This window comes from Vulpes lagopus, chromosome 4 (genome assembly GCF_018345385.1).
Source record: "Vulpes lagopus strain Blue_001 chromosome 4, ASM1834538v1, whole genome shotgun sequence".
In the NCBI taxonomy this organism is placed as follows: domain Eukaryota; kingdom Metazoa; phylum Chordata; class Mammalia; order Carnivora; family Canidae; genus Vulpes; species Vulpes lagopus.
The window spans coordinates 39,164,667-39,179,909 of NC_054827.1; the positions used below are offsets into that span (position 1 = coordinate 39,164,667).

General features: G+C 54.8%; 1 protein-coding gene across 5 annotated transcripts in view; it reads left to right on the forward strand.

Moving 5' to 3' along the window:
• PTPRN2 (protein tyrosine phosphatase receptor type N2) overlaps positions 1–15,243 on the forward strand; it is a 723,182-nt gene that overhangs the window by 330,424 nt on the left and 377,515 nt on the right. For all 5 annotated transcript variants that reach the window (XM_041753464.1, XM_041753465.1, XM_041753467.1 and 2 more), the window contains one exon: positions 14,619–14,698. In XM_041753464.1, coding sequence (XP_041609398.1) covers positions 14,619–14,698 — 80 coding nt within the window. The remainder of the gene's footprint in view (positions 1–14,618; positions 14,699–15,243) is intronic.

Sequence of the window (15,243 nt, forward strand, 5' to 3'; positions counted from 1 at the left end):
GAAGGCCACCCACAGGCAGGAGGGACAGGTGCTCTGTGCGGACAAGCAGGGCAGCTCAGGTGGCCCCTGGTCCTTTGTGAGCCCGTCCTTCTGTGGGCTGGGAAGCCACCAGGAGCACCCACCAGGGGAGCATGTGTCCAGCTATGTGAACAGTGGATTACAAGGATGCAGCGGAGGCCCAGGGACTTCTAGCTGAGGGCTAGTGATGCTGACCCCATACCAGGTAGACACTGTGGGTGTGGGCAGTAGCTGTGAGGTTGGGAGACATCCATTACCCTGTCTGGTAACACTGCATGCCAGGCGCGTGGGAGCCACTCGTATTCCCACCTGTCCTCCCTGATGCCCTCGAGAACACCCTGTGTCAACGTGTGCTCCTTTCCATGCAGAAGTCCCTGCCAGGTGCACTCATGCATCTAGGCACTGCCCATCCCCATCCGACCCTGTGGAAGGGGCTTGGCCGTTGGACATGGGCACTTGGCGGCTTGCAGCCCTTGGCGGCACATACAGGTCCTGTGCCCGGGGCATGGTCTCTACAGTGTGCGGTGAACAGGATTGCACAGGCAGAGCCAGGCCTGACCTGGTGGCACTGGCTGGCTGTTCCCTGCAGAGAAGCAGAGGGAGGTCTCCAGAGTGTGCCTGTACCTCCCACATGGCCAGTCGTCTATAGCGTCCACTGGTGACCTGAGGTCAGGGGTCACGGCAACCCCGGCACGTGTTCACATCGGGCACCTAGCGCCATGACTGTGCCTGCAGCAGAGTGAGGACTTGTGGAGCCAGGACTGGCCTCCCCAAGTAGGGGGGCGCTGCTCACCCCTTGGTCCATGAGTAGGAGACGCCAGGTCTGGCCCCTGCCTCCATGGGCTCAGGAAATGCAGCTGCCACGGAGGAAGCAGGCAAACGAATGAGAGCCACCACCATCAAAGGGACAGAGGTCGTGGGAGCCAGGAGAAGGGGTAACAAGACACGTCTCCAGGAGGAGCTCAGGGAGCAGCCAGGGTAGCCCAAGCATTTGGACAATATTGCTACAGCTTAGGCCACGATCGAGAACGTTTGATGCAAAGTAATCGGGCAGAGAGGCGTTAGTGTGAGCTTTGGCAGGGCTGACTTGGTGAGGCTGCCAGGGAGGGGATTCGTTGAACCATCATTATTTTCCCTTTGCCATCGGTGCCAGCTGTGCCAGGCCTGGTGCCTCCTGGAGGCGGCGCCTTGCCGCTGCTCATTCCTTAGACATGGCCGTATGTTCATGCAGTGGCCCAGCCCTGTGCTGCAGGTGTCGCAGGTTGGGGGGGTGGGGAGGTGTGTGCAGAACAGGCGGGAGCGTGTGGGCTGGGGGTCTCTGGACGTGCAGCTCTCCAGGCCGGGGAGGGCCACCGCGCTGGGGCCAGGCTGGGAGTCGGGTCAGGTCAGCCGCTGAACAGCCCAGGTCCAGGTGGTAGCCATGTGTCTATGCCCCTAGGGCAGCAGCAGTTGGGCGTTTCCCACTGAAGGAAGGGGTCACCACAGACAAGGAGACGCAGTGTCCAAGGTCCAGAGGACATTTAGCCCTGGATGGGGTCTGGATCCCTCCTGATTCTACACGACCCACCTGCCACCTCCCTGTCCTCGTGTACTTAGCCAGAGCCTCAGGGCAGCAGCCGGAGGTCAGGAGGGCAAGTCAGGCTCCTGGAGGGGCTTCCGATGCAGGCTGGGGGGTGGGGGGTGCCCTGTGGGGTGTCTGGTGGGGGGTACCCCATGGGGTGTCCTGTGGGGTATCCAGTGGGGGGTGCCTAGGGCAGGGGCACCCTGTGGAGTGTGTCCTGTAGGGCATCTGGTGGGGGGTGCCCTGTGGCACATCTGGTGGGAGCTGGCTGCACTCCATCTGTCCCTGGCCCGTAACTGGGTCTGCTGCTTGCTTACATGTCTCTTACATGTCTCAGCCCCTTCCCCCTGCACCTGTGTCATGTCTGAGGATGATGGGGACACAGGCTTCCAGGGAGCACTTTTGGGTGGAGCTGGTGACCCAGCAGGTCTCCTGCCACAGTCTCTCCCTCGTCAGAAAACAGGGGGCTTCCTCCTTCCCATGGGGACCTGACAGCATCACCCGGTCTTTGAGCTTGTGTGAGATAGTTCCGTAGCTCTCGGGTGAGCAAGATGCCCAGGGATCCTTTCCCCAGCCCCGCCCAGCACAGGGAGTCCCCAGTGTCCCCTGCCATCGTGTCTCTCACCCATCACGGGTCCTCCAGGTGCCAGGGGCTTCTCTGCAGCCCTAGTTCTCCCCGTTACTGTGGGTGCCACAGCTCTGGCCTGTCCTTACTGTACATGCACATGCACATGCGTGTGCTTGGTACCAGCTGTGCTCCTGGGCTCAGTGCACAGGCCAGAGGGGGCCTGGGGCCTCGGGGAGGGGCCACTGCATGGCCCACACTGGGGCATCCACGGACACGTTCTCAGGGCTGCCGGCCATTCCAGGAGAGGAGAGGGGCTGCTGCGCAAGTTGGCGCTTTCAGAGACCGTCTGCATTTTTATGGAAGCACCAGTGATACTTAATATGTTTTGTTAATGGTTATGTAGCTGTCAAGTAAATTCCATTATTTCTTATTACATCATTAGAGACCATTAAAACAGCATTAGCATGCTGATGTAATTACGCCAGCAGACACACCACAATCTCACTTATAATTTTATAATCTAATCATAGCTGTCCAAGGCGGTTCTGATGGATGGCGGTCCGCTCCCTCCAGGCTCGTTGGGTGGGCGGTGCCTCGGGGATCCATAAGGAGGCTCCGTTGTCGGGGGGGTGCGGTGAGGTGTCCACACTCCTCCTCAGGGGCTCAGCAGAGCCCTCAATCAGCCCCAAGAAGGCTCGGATCAGCCTGGGGCACTGCGGGAGAACAGCCTAATCCTGTGATCAATCTTCCTCCATCTCTTGGTGCAGGAAGCAGTTTAGTTTCTCATCTGCATGATCCATGGACTTGAGGAAGACATGGCATTCTTGTTGTTCAAGATGGTTGCTGTAGGAGCGGTAGTGGGGACGCACAGCCTTGAGCCTTCTGGTTAGGGCCTTGGTGCACAGGGCCAGGGTGGGTGTCAGCCCAGGTCGGGCCCAAGTCCCAGCCATGCAAGTCCTCTTAGTCCTTCCTTCCCAAGCCGCCCCCCCACACACACACACACCCATCCACTGGTGAGAGGATCCGTGGGAGTTTCTGTTCCCCAGGGCAGAACTCGGCTTATTTGCCTGCCATCTTGTCTCTGATGAGTGAAGCCTTCAGAGAAAGGGTCAGGTTGGCCTTGACCCCACTGTGTTGCGGCCCAAGTGATGACAAAGTTTTGGATACTTTGGGGAGTTTACAGGGCACTGCAGTGACAGAGGCAGTGCTTGGGATAAACGAAGATCACCCACAGCCAAGTCCCCTGCAGTAAGGCCTGCAGCCCCATGGGAGGCCCAGGGGAGGGGATTGAAGCCCTGCCAACTGCCCGCTGCCTGCCTGCACTGCTGATTGCAGGGGGACATTCTCACCTTGCTCCGCTTGCTCCAGGGTGTTTTCCGGGATGCTACCTTAAGAAAGCAGAGATGGAGGGCCTCCTGTTCTGGAGTCTGGTCTTCCCGGAGCAGGAGCACGGGCTGTGCCCTGTGTACACGCCACAAGACCGCCAGGGTCCCTCAGAGTGCTACACATGGTGCCCCATGGGCCCTGGGGAATGTCATGGTGTGTCAGAGCTGCCCTGTCCCCCTTGTTAGACTGAAGATGAGAGTGTGGGCAGGGCGCATGGGCAGGTGTGTTCACAGCTGGCAGTTGTCGGGTGACAGAGGGCCTTTTCTCATCTTCAGTAAATCCCTGTGCTTCAGGTAAAGATGTTTATAATTAAAGGATTGGTGGAGCATCTTTCCTATTGAGAAATGACATCACAGCTTTCGGGAGAAGAGTTAAAATGCTTCACCTTTCTAAACCTCAGCCTCCCTCCCTGTAAAATACGGATGGTCAGGGTGTCCCGTGGGCTGTGATGTGCAGTCCTGCTCTGAGGAGGCCCCCACGAATTGCATAACCGGTTCTAAGGCTGGCAGGGTCTCTGTGCAGATCCTAGAAGCGATCCCAGAGCCATAGGCCCTGCCTGCATGTAAGCATTCGGCTTGACAGGCCTGTACCGTTTTGCTAACATTATCTCCATTGTTATTAAACTTCCCAAACTCCTAACTGTGAATAGATTCGGTTGTCAAGGGATCCCTGGGTGGCGCAGCGGTTTAGCGCCTGCCTTTGGCCCAGGGCGCGATCCTGGGGACCCAGGATCAAATCCCACGTCGGGCTCCCGGTGCATGGAGCCTGCTTCTCTGCCTGTGTCTCTGCCTCTCTCTCTCTCTCTCTCTCTCTCTCTCTCTCTCTGTGTGTGACTATCACGAATGAATAAATAAATAAAATCTTTAAAAAAAAAAAAGATTCGGTTGTCAAGAAGAACCCACTCAATCCCATTTCCCAGGCTTGTGCTAACACTTCGAGTGTGAAGCGTTGGGTAGGTGGTGGAATCATGTGTTGGACTGCATGTCTCAGTGTTCGGGGCTTCTTAAGAGACACCGTGGTTCCTTCTAATGATCCTCTGACCTGGAAGCGTTGAGCCTTCATCTGCCCCAGGAGATGATGCTCTCCTTGATGGCGAGGCCTGGGCCTCTGAGACTCCGTGATGTATCTTTAGTGTCTACAGTGGTGTCAAGTATGTGACAGGCGCTCAGTAGTTGCTCAGTCACTGAGCGAGCAGTGGATGAATGAGCCAGTCTATCAGTGTGGGCTGAGTGTTTAGCCATCTTTCCGCTGCCCTGAGATGATGGGCGAGCTGCTGAAGTTGCCCTGCCTCCACTGGCTTGCCTGCAGGCTGGGCGTTGTGGCCCCTGCAGAGAGCTGTGGGATGAGCGCTAGGCATGTGCAGGTGCCCAGCACTGGGGGGAAGGGTGCTCTGTGTACAATATGCTAAAAGACATGAAAATTATGTTTAAACCATGAAATGTGTAAGCACGTGAAAGCAGTTGTACTTATACTGAAATAAAACTAAACACCGTGGTAAAATATGGATTTTATGGATTTTACTTATTGCCTGTGCTGTGAGTGGCCGTTATCTCTGCTCAGCTTCACCCTTATTTCTCTCAGGAGGACAAAGTAAAACTTATTTTTGCTCTCCTGCTTTCCACTCTTGAGTCAGAGATGCTTTGGGCCTGCTGATGTCCCCGAGGCTGTGCAGGAGGCAGGTCAGGATGTGTCCTGAGAAGACACATTAGCATCTGGCAGGAGGCCAACCTTCTACTCGGGAACTAATCTCCGTGAGGAAGGATGGGAGGAGAACACAGTGTGGCCTCTCCTAAGTGACGAATGCAGGGACTCTTTCCCGCATGGAAACCAGCCCCAGTGTCGCATCACTTCGTGGATTAGGAGCTGATGCTCAGGTGAAGGCTGGGCAGCCAGCGGCTTTGGTGCCCAGAGAAACAAAACTGAACCAAGGAACGGAGCAGAGTGAGCGTCGTCGGCACCAGGAGGTGCTGCGGGTCAGGGCGGGGTGCAGCAGGCTGGCAACCCTGTGTGTCGGGTCAGGATTTCCCGCAGCGCTGCTGGCCCTTGGCCTGGTTCCTGGGGCCAAAAGCCTCTGTCCAGATTTTCAGGTGCTGCCTTGGTTTCTGAATGTTTGTCACTAATAATTCAGTTGTTTATTTGTTTGTTTAATTCATGAATCCTTAAGCACCGTGGGAGTCGAGGTGCAATGGGAGGTCCATCCCCACAGGCCCTGGGCCCCACAGGCTCGCAGGCCATGCTCCCTCGGGTCACCCGGGCCCAGCGGCCACCACAGCTCTGCTGCTGGAGCTCCACTTCCTGTGACCAAACATATCACGTCCCACATCTCCCAATTGGAAAGCAGTAAATTGTCCTGGGATTTACAGACTAAATGCTTTAGGAGTCCAAAGTCACAACGTGAATATGGAATATTTCTGTTTTCTTCCAAATACTTCATGGGAGTGCAATGTGAGGCATTCTCTGACCACAAAGAGGAATTCCCAAGTTTCACGTGACCACATGTGATTGCACATAAGAGGCGATCTGTGCAGCAAAGCAGCTGCTTGGGCCTTAGAAAAGATGGAGCATCGTGATGGTATGTTTCGGTGAAGGCTCGTATCACGTCGTCGTGCAATGACTCCTAAGCCTCCACCTCCTCATGCAGAGAGGAAATGACCTGTTCTCTTGTCTTCCCTCCTGGTCAGCCCTCAAATCAGATATTTTGGAAAGCAATGGCTTAATGTGTGTGCAGAAAATACAGTAATGGAAAGTATGCTTTTGGAACATTCGCGTGGATTACTTTGCTATTTCATGGAATTCTAGAGCTTTTGCAATCTGACAGGGAAGGGATGAGCTATGTGAGGATGATGCCGTAGCCACCAGACATTTTTCTGTTGGTTTTCTCTTGGCGGCTTGGGTCAGTCCAGGACCGGACTGCGGGCTTCTCTGGGGTTAGGGGCAGCAGAGGAGGATGAGCAAGGTTATTCTCAGAAACAGTTGAGGGTCAGTACAGGCCTCAGGGAAAGAGGGCAAGCAATGTGGGTCTGGACCCAGGAGGCAGGAGGGGCCCTGGCGGAGGCACCACAGCAGGGTGGGATTATTAGTGGTTCTCTACAAGCTCTCAGGGGAGAATCCAGGAATCTCTTTTCCCACGGAGGCATCTCTGTTAGAACTGGACTCTGGGGCAAGTCCTTAAAAACCCATGGTTTTAATTCATCTATAGACTGAGGGCATTGCAGGTGAATTGCTTTGGGTCTAAATTATGCCATCACGGTGCTCAGCTCTCCACCAACACACCCTCCCTCTGTGTACACGCGTGAGGCCAGCAGTGGCACGGGGGTGCCTCTCCGGTGCCTGAGCATGGAGGCTGGTTGACGGGCTGGTTTAAGAAGCCCCTCAGACCTGTGTGTGTAGACGCAGAGATCTTCTTACTCTTACGTGGCCTCAGTTGGTGTTCGGTCAGACACAGCCAATCTCCTAGATGACTGATTTTGTTTGCTGACTTTGGGACCTGTGTTAGCATTTTGTTTTTTTTTTTTGTTTTTTAATTAATAATAAGGTACAGAATGAGCAACTTACCAAATGTATCACCTGTGGATGAGAAAAGTTAATGTAAAAGGATTCTTAAGCCATAGATAGGATTTTGAGGAAATGTCTTATGTTTGCATTGCTATCGGGGTGCTCCCTCTCTCTGTATATATGAATATATAAAATCCATCTGTCATGTATCCATTATCCATTATCCATCAGCCACGGTCCCTCCATCCTGCCTTTCCTCCATCCTGTCCACCTATCCATGTTATGGGTTTTGCTCCAAATCCAGAATCAAACAGACAAAGCACAAGCCAAGGTGGAGCATGATAGTAAAAAATGTTTAATTAAATATTCCATCAGGAGTATTTTTTTTAAATTTCTAAACATCTTTCAGGAAAGTGCATTAGTTGAAGATGCAGCATTTACTTTTATGTTAGTTGTAAAAGCTTCAACATTAACTCTATAACTGTTTTTTTGGTGTCAAACAGGATTTGCCATCTTCTATAATCCCCCAACGTTGAGAGGGCCCAGTTTCCTGAGGCTTGTCTCTATTTAAATTTAAGTACAAAGGGCTGTTTAGCCCATCTTTACAAGGAAAACTGTCATCATATTTGTTGTATTCACGGTAGACCATGAAGGTCAACCTGATGCAAATAATCCTGTTCACAGGGACATCTGGGTGGCTCAGTTGTTGAGTGTCAGCCTTCAGCCCAGGGCGTGATCCCAGGGACCTGGGATCAAGTCCCACATCGTGCTCCCTGCATGGAGCCTGCTTCTCCCTCTGTTTCTCTCTCTCTCTCTCAGTCTGTGTCTCTCATGAATAAATAAATAAATCTTAAAAAAAAATCCCGTTCATGTATAACCTATTGCTGCACAGGAGAAGCAACACCCAGATCAAGCAAAGCAAGCAGAATCATTAATTGATGGGAATTTTTGAGTTCTACGTTTTGGAAATGGTGTTTAAAAAGAGAGAGAGAGAGAGAGAGATAAGATCTCATCAGGGAATCACTTGCCTTCCTCATTCTCCACTGAAACATTGGTGTGAGCACAGGGTCCTCTGACTCGTGTGACTAGGGTCTCATGTAATTACAATGAGCAGGTGGACGATCTCTTCAAGACACAGGATCCTCAAGAAGACGTGTCTGTCAGCATGTTGACACCATAAAGGCAGAACACCCGAGTATGCAAAACGACTCCAGCAATAAAAGCAGGAAAAGAGGATTTCTGAAGTCTCCATGTAAAGAAAACACCATGTAGGCAGAGCTCTCACCCCCAGCACTCGGGTTAGCGGGGGTTTTGTTCGTTCCATCCTCTTCAAATGATCAGGTGGAAACACCAGAAAACCAGCAAAATATGTCAATATTAAGATGCTCAAAGTTACTTCTGTTCTTTGTTAGCCTGTCCTGGGACCATGAAACAGGAGTGATTGTCAGTGTTATGACTGATGCATGATTGCATATATGATCTTACAAATACATAACCACGTGTTATAAATACATAAACATCACATATGATTGAAATTATAGTAACTGTCAAGTAGAAACATTGAGTCTTACACAGCCTCAGGGCCCCTTGGACTTCCCTCTAACACAGAGGTGACTCCAGCTGGAATGGTGGTGATGAGACTTCCTTCATCTCTGCACACGCACGTGCTGGGCTTGAATTGGTTAGAGGGAGTTTTGAATCAGTGAATGAATTTTGAATCAGTGAATGGTGCAAGATCTCAGGAAGATACCTTTTCTTTCTTTTTTTATTTATTTTATTTTATTTTTTTAAATTTTTATTTATTTATGATAGTCACAGAGAAAGAGAGATAGAGACAGAGGCAGAGTCACAGGCAGAGGGAGAAGCAGGCTCCATGCACCGGGAGCCCGACGTGGGATTCGATCCCGGGTCTCCAGGGTTGCGCCCTGGGCCAAAGGCAGGCGCCAAACGGCTGCGCCACCCAGGGATCCCTCTTTCTTTTTTTAAAGACTTATTCTTTTTTTTTTTCTTATAAATTTATTTTTTATTGGTGTTCAATTTGCCAACATTAGAATAACACCCAGTGCTCATCCCGTCAAGTGCCCACCTCAGTGCCTGTCACCCAGTCACCCCCACCCCCCGCCCACCTCCCCTTCCACCACCCCTAGTTTGTTTCCCAGAGTTAGGAGTCTTTCATGTTCTGTCTCCCTTTCTGATATTTCCCACTCATTTTTTCTCCTTTCCCCTTTATTATGCTGAGTGAAATAAGTCAATTGGAGAAGGACAAACATTATATGGTCTCATTCATTTGGGGAATATAAAAAATAGTGAAAGGGAATAAAGACTTATTCATTTATGAGAGACACAGAGAGAGAGGCAGAGACACAGGCAGAGGGAGAAGTAGGCTCCCTACAGGGAGCCCGATATGGGACTCCATCCCAGGACCCCAGGGTCACGCCCTGGGCCAAAGGCAGATGCTCAACCACTGAGCCACCCAGGTGTCCCAGGGAGATAGATACCTTTTCATCTTGTTTCCAGCTTGATGGGGAATTAACTCCTCATAAAGATGTTTCTCTGGGAGGGGCCTGGGCAGCATCCCTGGGGACCCGCATACCCCCTATGGTTTCCTAGGCTGAGACCATGGAGACTCTCTCTCACTAGAGTGGGAAGGGTTTGTGTCTGGGCAGGCAGGTTCCACCTGTGGCATCTCTTCCACCACAAATGGGAGCCCCTGTCACAGGAAGTGAGTTGGGCGGCCAGAAAGCCTGTGGTCCTACAGGAAAATGGCCTCCAGTGGCACGTGTGCTGTCAGAGCAAAGCACCTCATATAGCTGATGTACAGTGCACCTGCCCACTCTGCACGTGGCAACCCCACCAGACCCATCACGAGCTTGCCATCCTGGAGCCGGAGGGTCAGGTGAGAAGTGGCTGACCTTCCTTGTATCCACCCTGTCGTTCCAGATGGAGGATGACCTCCTGGGTTGTGAGGCTCCATGGCCAATAGCAGTGCTGTGAGCCCACGAAGGCCCAAGGTGTGGACCTCTCCAGAGGGTCTGGGGGAGCAGCAGACCGCTCTAGACGGATAGGGCAGAGGGTGAGAGGGTCGGTTTAGAGGACACCCAAACACCCCTCTAGGTATGTACTAATATCCTCACCTTGCAGGTTATCGAGTGTCCAGTGCTGAGAGCACACAGCAAGGAAGGGCAGGTGCCAAGGGGGTCTCAGGCCCCGGCTCTCTCTACAACAGTCTGTGTAGGATATGACAAGAACAAGGTCACGGATGTGTGTGAACACAGACCCCAGAAGACACGGTGCTCCCCCACTGTTTGTGATCCCATCTTTGCGGATATATGGTAACCCCGAAATCTGTGCAGTGCTCCCGTGGTCACATGAGGACAGGCACAGGGGGGCAGGGAAGAGCCCTACTGTCTCATACACTCCCGGCTGAGTTTGAACTGCAGCACCCACATTTCTGTGTCAGCCCACACCGTAAACACACACTTGTCACTGTTACTGCCACATTCTCCTTGTCATCGTGCCTTCTGTGGGTGATTTCCTGTTGGAAACGGCCCCCACGTGCACATAGTGCGTCTTACGTACCGTGTACGAGGAGGCTGGGCCGTGCTGGCGGCTGGTGTCCCTGCTGGTGCCAGGATCTGGAAAGGACGCCACACCCTCTCTGTCTCTGTCCCTGGAGGGCACGGGGGCCCACAGCACAGCCAATAGGCTGCCCCCGAGTGGCTGCTGTGACAGCAAGGTTCCAGGAGGTTCACTGTTTGCTTCTGAGTTCATCTTTTTTTTTTTTTTTTTTTAAGATTTTATGTATTTGAGAGAAAATGAATGAGCAGAGGCAAGGGGCAGAGGGAGAAGCAGACTCCCTGCTGAGCAGGGCACCCAACATGGGGCTCGATTCCAGGACGTGGGATTATGACCTGAGCTGAAGGGTGATGCTTCACCGACGGAGCCCCCCGGGGCACCTCAGAGTCTATCCTCTGGCTCCCAGGAAGGACATGGAGCACCTCACCCAGGGGATGCGTACTCCATCCTTGGGGCGACGCAGCACTTGGCATGGCGTAGCCCAAGGCGCTAGCTCCCCCAGGACGTATCCCTGACGCGCTGCACCCACTCTGAGCTCTTCCGTTGTTTCTTGACACCATCTTCCTTTCCCTCCTGTCACCTAGAAGGTCGCTGATCTCTTTGTTCCTTGTCGCTGCCTGCCCAGGGACGCCGAGCTGGCCTCAAGCTGTACCTGCTCCTCAGCTGAGCCCCGGGTAGTACGGGAGCCCTGACGGCCAGAGAGGAGCATGCCCAGGGGCTCACACTTAGGTGCACTCCCGCTCGCCCTCACCCCTCGACCCTGCCCACCAGTCTCACCGTGTTCCTCTCTCAGCCACCACGTCTGTGCGCTCTGTCCACCCTCCGCCGGGATGGGCCTGTGCTTGGGGGGGAAGGGTAGGCAAGGCATCCCTTCAGGAATTAGTCACCAAGTCATTTCTGCGTCATCTGGCTGCTGCCTCATCCCCACACACAGGATAGAGAGGGTGACCGTCGGCAGTATGTTGCTTTTTATGGCTGAGAGCAATGTAAGGCTCATAAAAAATAGCAGCAGAAGTACTGAGCTGCAGCAGCGCCCCCCCCCCAGGGTCTAGTGTGGCACTGGCACGTTGTGGGGGGCACCTCCACCCGCTCACCTTGACGGAGGAAGCCCAGCAGAGCCGGGCGGCAGCATTCTTACCATTTCTGTGTCTGATATTTTAAGCCCTTTCCCAACACAGTCCTCCTTCTCCTCGGCCTGTTTCCTGGGCCTTCAGCCTGCACCCCAGGGCCGAGGAGTTCCCCCACCCTTCCCCAAGGAGAGAGCCTCTGCGCCCTTGGGGCTGGGATGAAGCCTGTGTCTCCACCCGCTATTTGCAAACAGGCTCAGAAAGCACCCAGGAAGCACTGGACTGATGGGAGTTCCCAGAGTCACAGAGCAGAAAGGGGGGGACCACTGGGAGGACTGGCGCTCCCTGCTGGATCCTGCAGGCCCTCCAGGCGCTGCTGCGGGGGATTGTGGGCTCTGGCCAACGTCTACCACACAAACTTTTGTTTGAGGATCAGACACTCTCTGGCTACGGGTCCCTGGCACATGACTGCCCCTGGGGCCCGGCTGCACTCCTTCAAGGGCTTCACATTTTAGAAGGGAAGCTTGGTGTGCTCCTGTGTGGTGGGCAGTGGGGTCAGAGGGCCATGGGGACACGTGTGGAGCAACTGACCACGGCCGAGGACAGTGGTCCGTGCTCAGCCCTGGACACCCTCCCTCTCTTCCCTTCCTGGTGCTGCAGGATGCGCTCCCCGCCCTGGCGCAGTCAGGCTTCTCACGGCAGCTGCTGCAGGCAGGTCCGGAGCCCCTTGGCCAGAACATGCCTCCCCATATGTCCGAGGGAATGGAGGCCAGAGCTTTAGAGGGCGGGGGGGGGGGGGGACAAGAGTGACACAGGACATAGAGGTGTGGTTGAGGGGTCTGGAAAGAGACTGCCATTTCCATGTCAATGGGGGTGTTGGGGAGGGTGTTGGGGAGGGTGCAAGGCCCTGTCGTGCCATTGGGCTGGACTGCGGAGCCTCTCTGAACCTGCTCTGCACGGTAGGTTTCCTTCCATCCCAAGATTCTCACAAGCCCCAGAGGTGATGGGCCAGGGCTGGGCGGGTGGGGGGGGGGGCAGCAATCATCACCAGCACTTTTGTAACAGCCTTGGTGACAATGATGCCAACATGTGGGAGTGCTCCCGAGAGTCCTAGATGCATTCGCAGGGGCAGGGGTGTCCTCCTGCTGTGCAGGGAGAGGAGGGTGTGACTGCACACTGCTCCCTGACCTGCAGCCTCTGGGGTCTTGAGAGAGGCCTCCTGGCAGCTGGGGGAGGATTTAGGTCCAGATGATTGCTCGGGATTTCTCAAATGTGTACGATGGATTAGAGATGTCCCCCCCACTTGAGGTGTAAACTGAGGTCAGGTTGTGAGGCCGCTGAGATGGCAGGTGAGGCCTGTTCAAGTCACCGAGGCCCCTCCCAACCTCCATGTAGAAGCAGGTATATGCCATCATGACTCAGGCACAGCCATGGTCTGTCCTCCCACTTGGGTGTGAGGTGCTGCCACAAACTCCCCACAGCCCCCAGAGCCAACCGTGCCAGGAAGCCGGGAGCATCCTATAAGATCCCTGGTGCTAGATGCTCAGTGCGGCCATACCTGCCAGGCGGTCTTGGGGAGGGTCTGCTGAGGTCAGGGCGTGATGGTGGTCAGGGCCTGACAGTGATCAGGCCGCAGTCAGCATGATGATGGTCAGGCCACAAGAGGTGCTGAGGGGCGCTGGGGCCTCACTCACCGGGCAGCGGGAGAGGCGGCAGGAAAACTACCCACGTGAGCCACGGAGGCAGAAGCAGCCATGGTTCCAGGGCCTGGGGCTCCCACTGGGAATGGGAGGAGGGCAGCCTGGCGACTGGGGGCTCCAGAGGGGCCTGGGACCCCATGTGCCGGAGGGCAGGGATGGCCATGGGGATGTGTGGGGCCAGGACGTGGCTCCGCCAAGACGCGAGCCAGGGTCCAGTTGTTGGTGCCGGGGACACGCGGGGAGGAGGGATGTGGTCGTCAGCGCTTTGTGACCATGCAGACCTTTCTTGTGCAAGGAGGTGGAAGAGAAGATCTGTGGGCTGGAATAGGTGGACCCGGAGCTGCGGGAACGGTGCCAGGGGCCCATCCCAGGTCTCGTGGGCCTGAAGCCACACTGGGCCTTCTGTGGGAAGATGCATCCTAGGGCCATGCTGGTGGCGAATGGGCAGCAGAGGGTCTTCCAGGGGCAGGGCCTTGGGCGGCAGGCTGGGCACGGGGATGTGAGCCGGACCCCGGGAGGAGCAGGTGCAGGGCAGGGACCACGATGACCTGGGGGTGGTTCCCGAGGCCAGAGCAGGGCTGGTGGGGAGGGCAGGACATCCTCTTCCTCCGGTCTCCCTCCCCCCCCCCTCCCCTCCTCTTCCCTGCCCTTCCCCCTCCCTTTCCATCCCCTCCCCTCCCACCCTGCCCCTTCCTGTTCTCCTCCCTCCTTCCCTCTTCTCTTCAGATGAATAAAATTACTTAAAAAGTAATATATTTTTTAAGCTCATGTGCAACATAGTATTTAAGGAGCTTTGAAAATTTTAATCATCCCTATCTGGCAATTCCCTGCTAGTTATTTTTATAGTAAATAGTTCTTAATGACTGATAGGTTTTTAAATGGTTCCTGTCAAGAGAAATTTAAAAACCCCAGTGTCTTTCCTTCCTGCTTTTCATCCCTGCCACTCCCATGGGGCCGAATACTCAAATCTGTTTCCATCGCAATTTTCCCTTTTCTGCTTGTTCTTGGTGGTTTGTTGAGGGTGATCTGAATGTTTTGTAAGTTGCTGTGTGTGGGTCTGAGAAGCACCACTTACCGGTGGAGTTGCTGGAACGTAGGGGGGAGAGTCACGGTGCCCAGGACTCTGGAGCCTGGCCGAGGTCACGCGTGGTGTGAGCGGTGGCTCTGACACATGTGTGCCATGTTGCGCTGGGAGCAGCTCAGGATGCTGGGGCTGTTCTGAGCTCCTCTCTCCTCCTCTCTTTCAGTGTTCTGGGCCCAGCGGTGACCTTCAGGGTGAGCGCCAGCATCTGGAACCTGACGACAGCAGACGTGGTGCAGGCTACAGGTAAGGCTGCTCCACGCACCCTGTGGACAGGGAGGCCCAGTCTCCCCAGATCCCCATTGCCACCGTCCACAGGCCTGGCTGCGGGGCGGGGGTGTGTGTAATGAAGACCATGTGGGCCCTCTGAGATGGAGGGGCAAGGGTGGGGGAGCAGGGGCCGCGGCGGCCCTGTGTGAACAGAACACATGCATTTGCTTTAACCCCATGTCCCTGGTGTCCCACCGGTGCATCTTCTGTCAGGGACCTGCACGGGGCAGGAAGGACGGTTTAAACAGGGAGCTGTGTTCCAGCTTCGCCCTCGAGGCCCTGGAGATTCCTGCGCACCTGCCTTGAGACCCAGCAAGCCACCTCCAGTGGGATGGTGTCGGCCGGGGTGTGGGCAGCTGGGGGGCTCCGGCTGCTAGAAGTCGGGCTGTCTCACCTGCTTTGGTTGCTGGTGAACTTGACTTGCCAGACGTCTTGGTGCCCTTCATAGCTCTTTTCCTGAAAGTGATGATGTTGGGTCCCAGTCCCGTCTGGTAGAGGGAGGATTCTTACCAAGTTGCCTT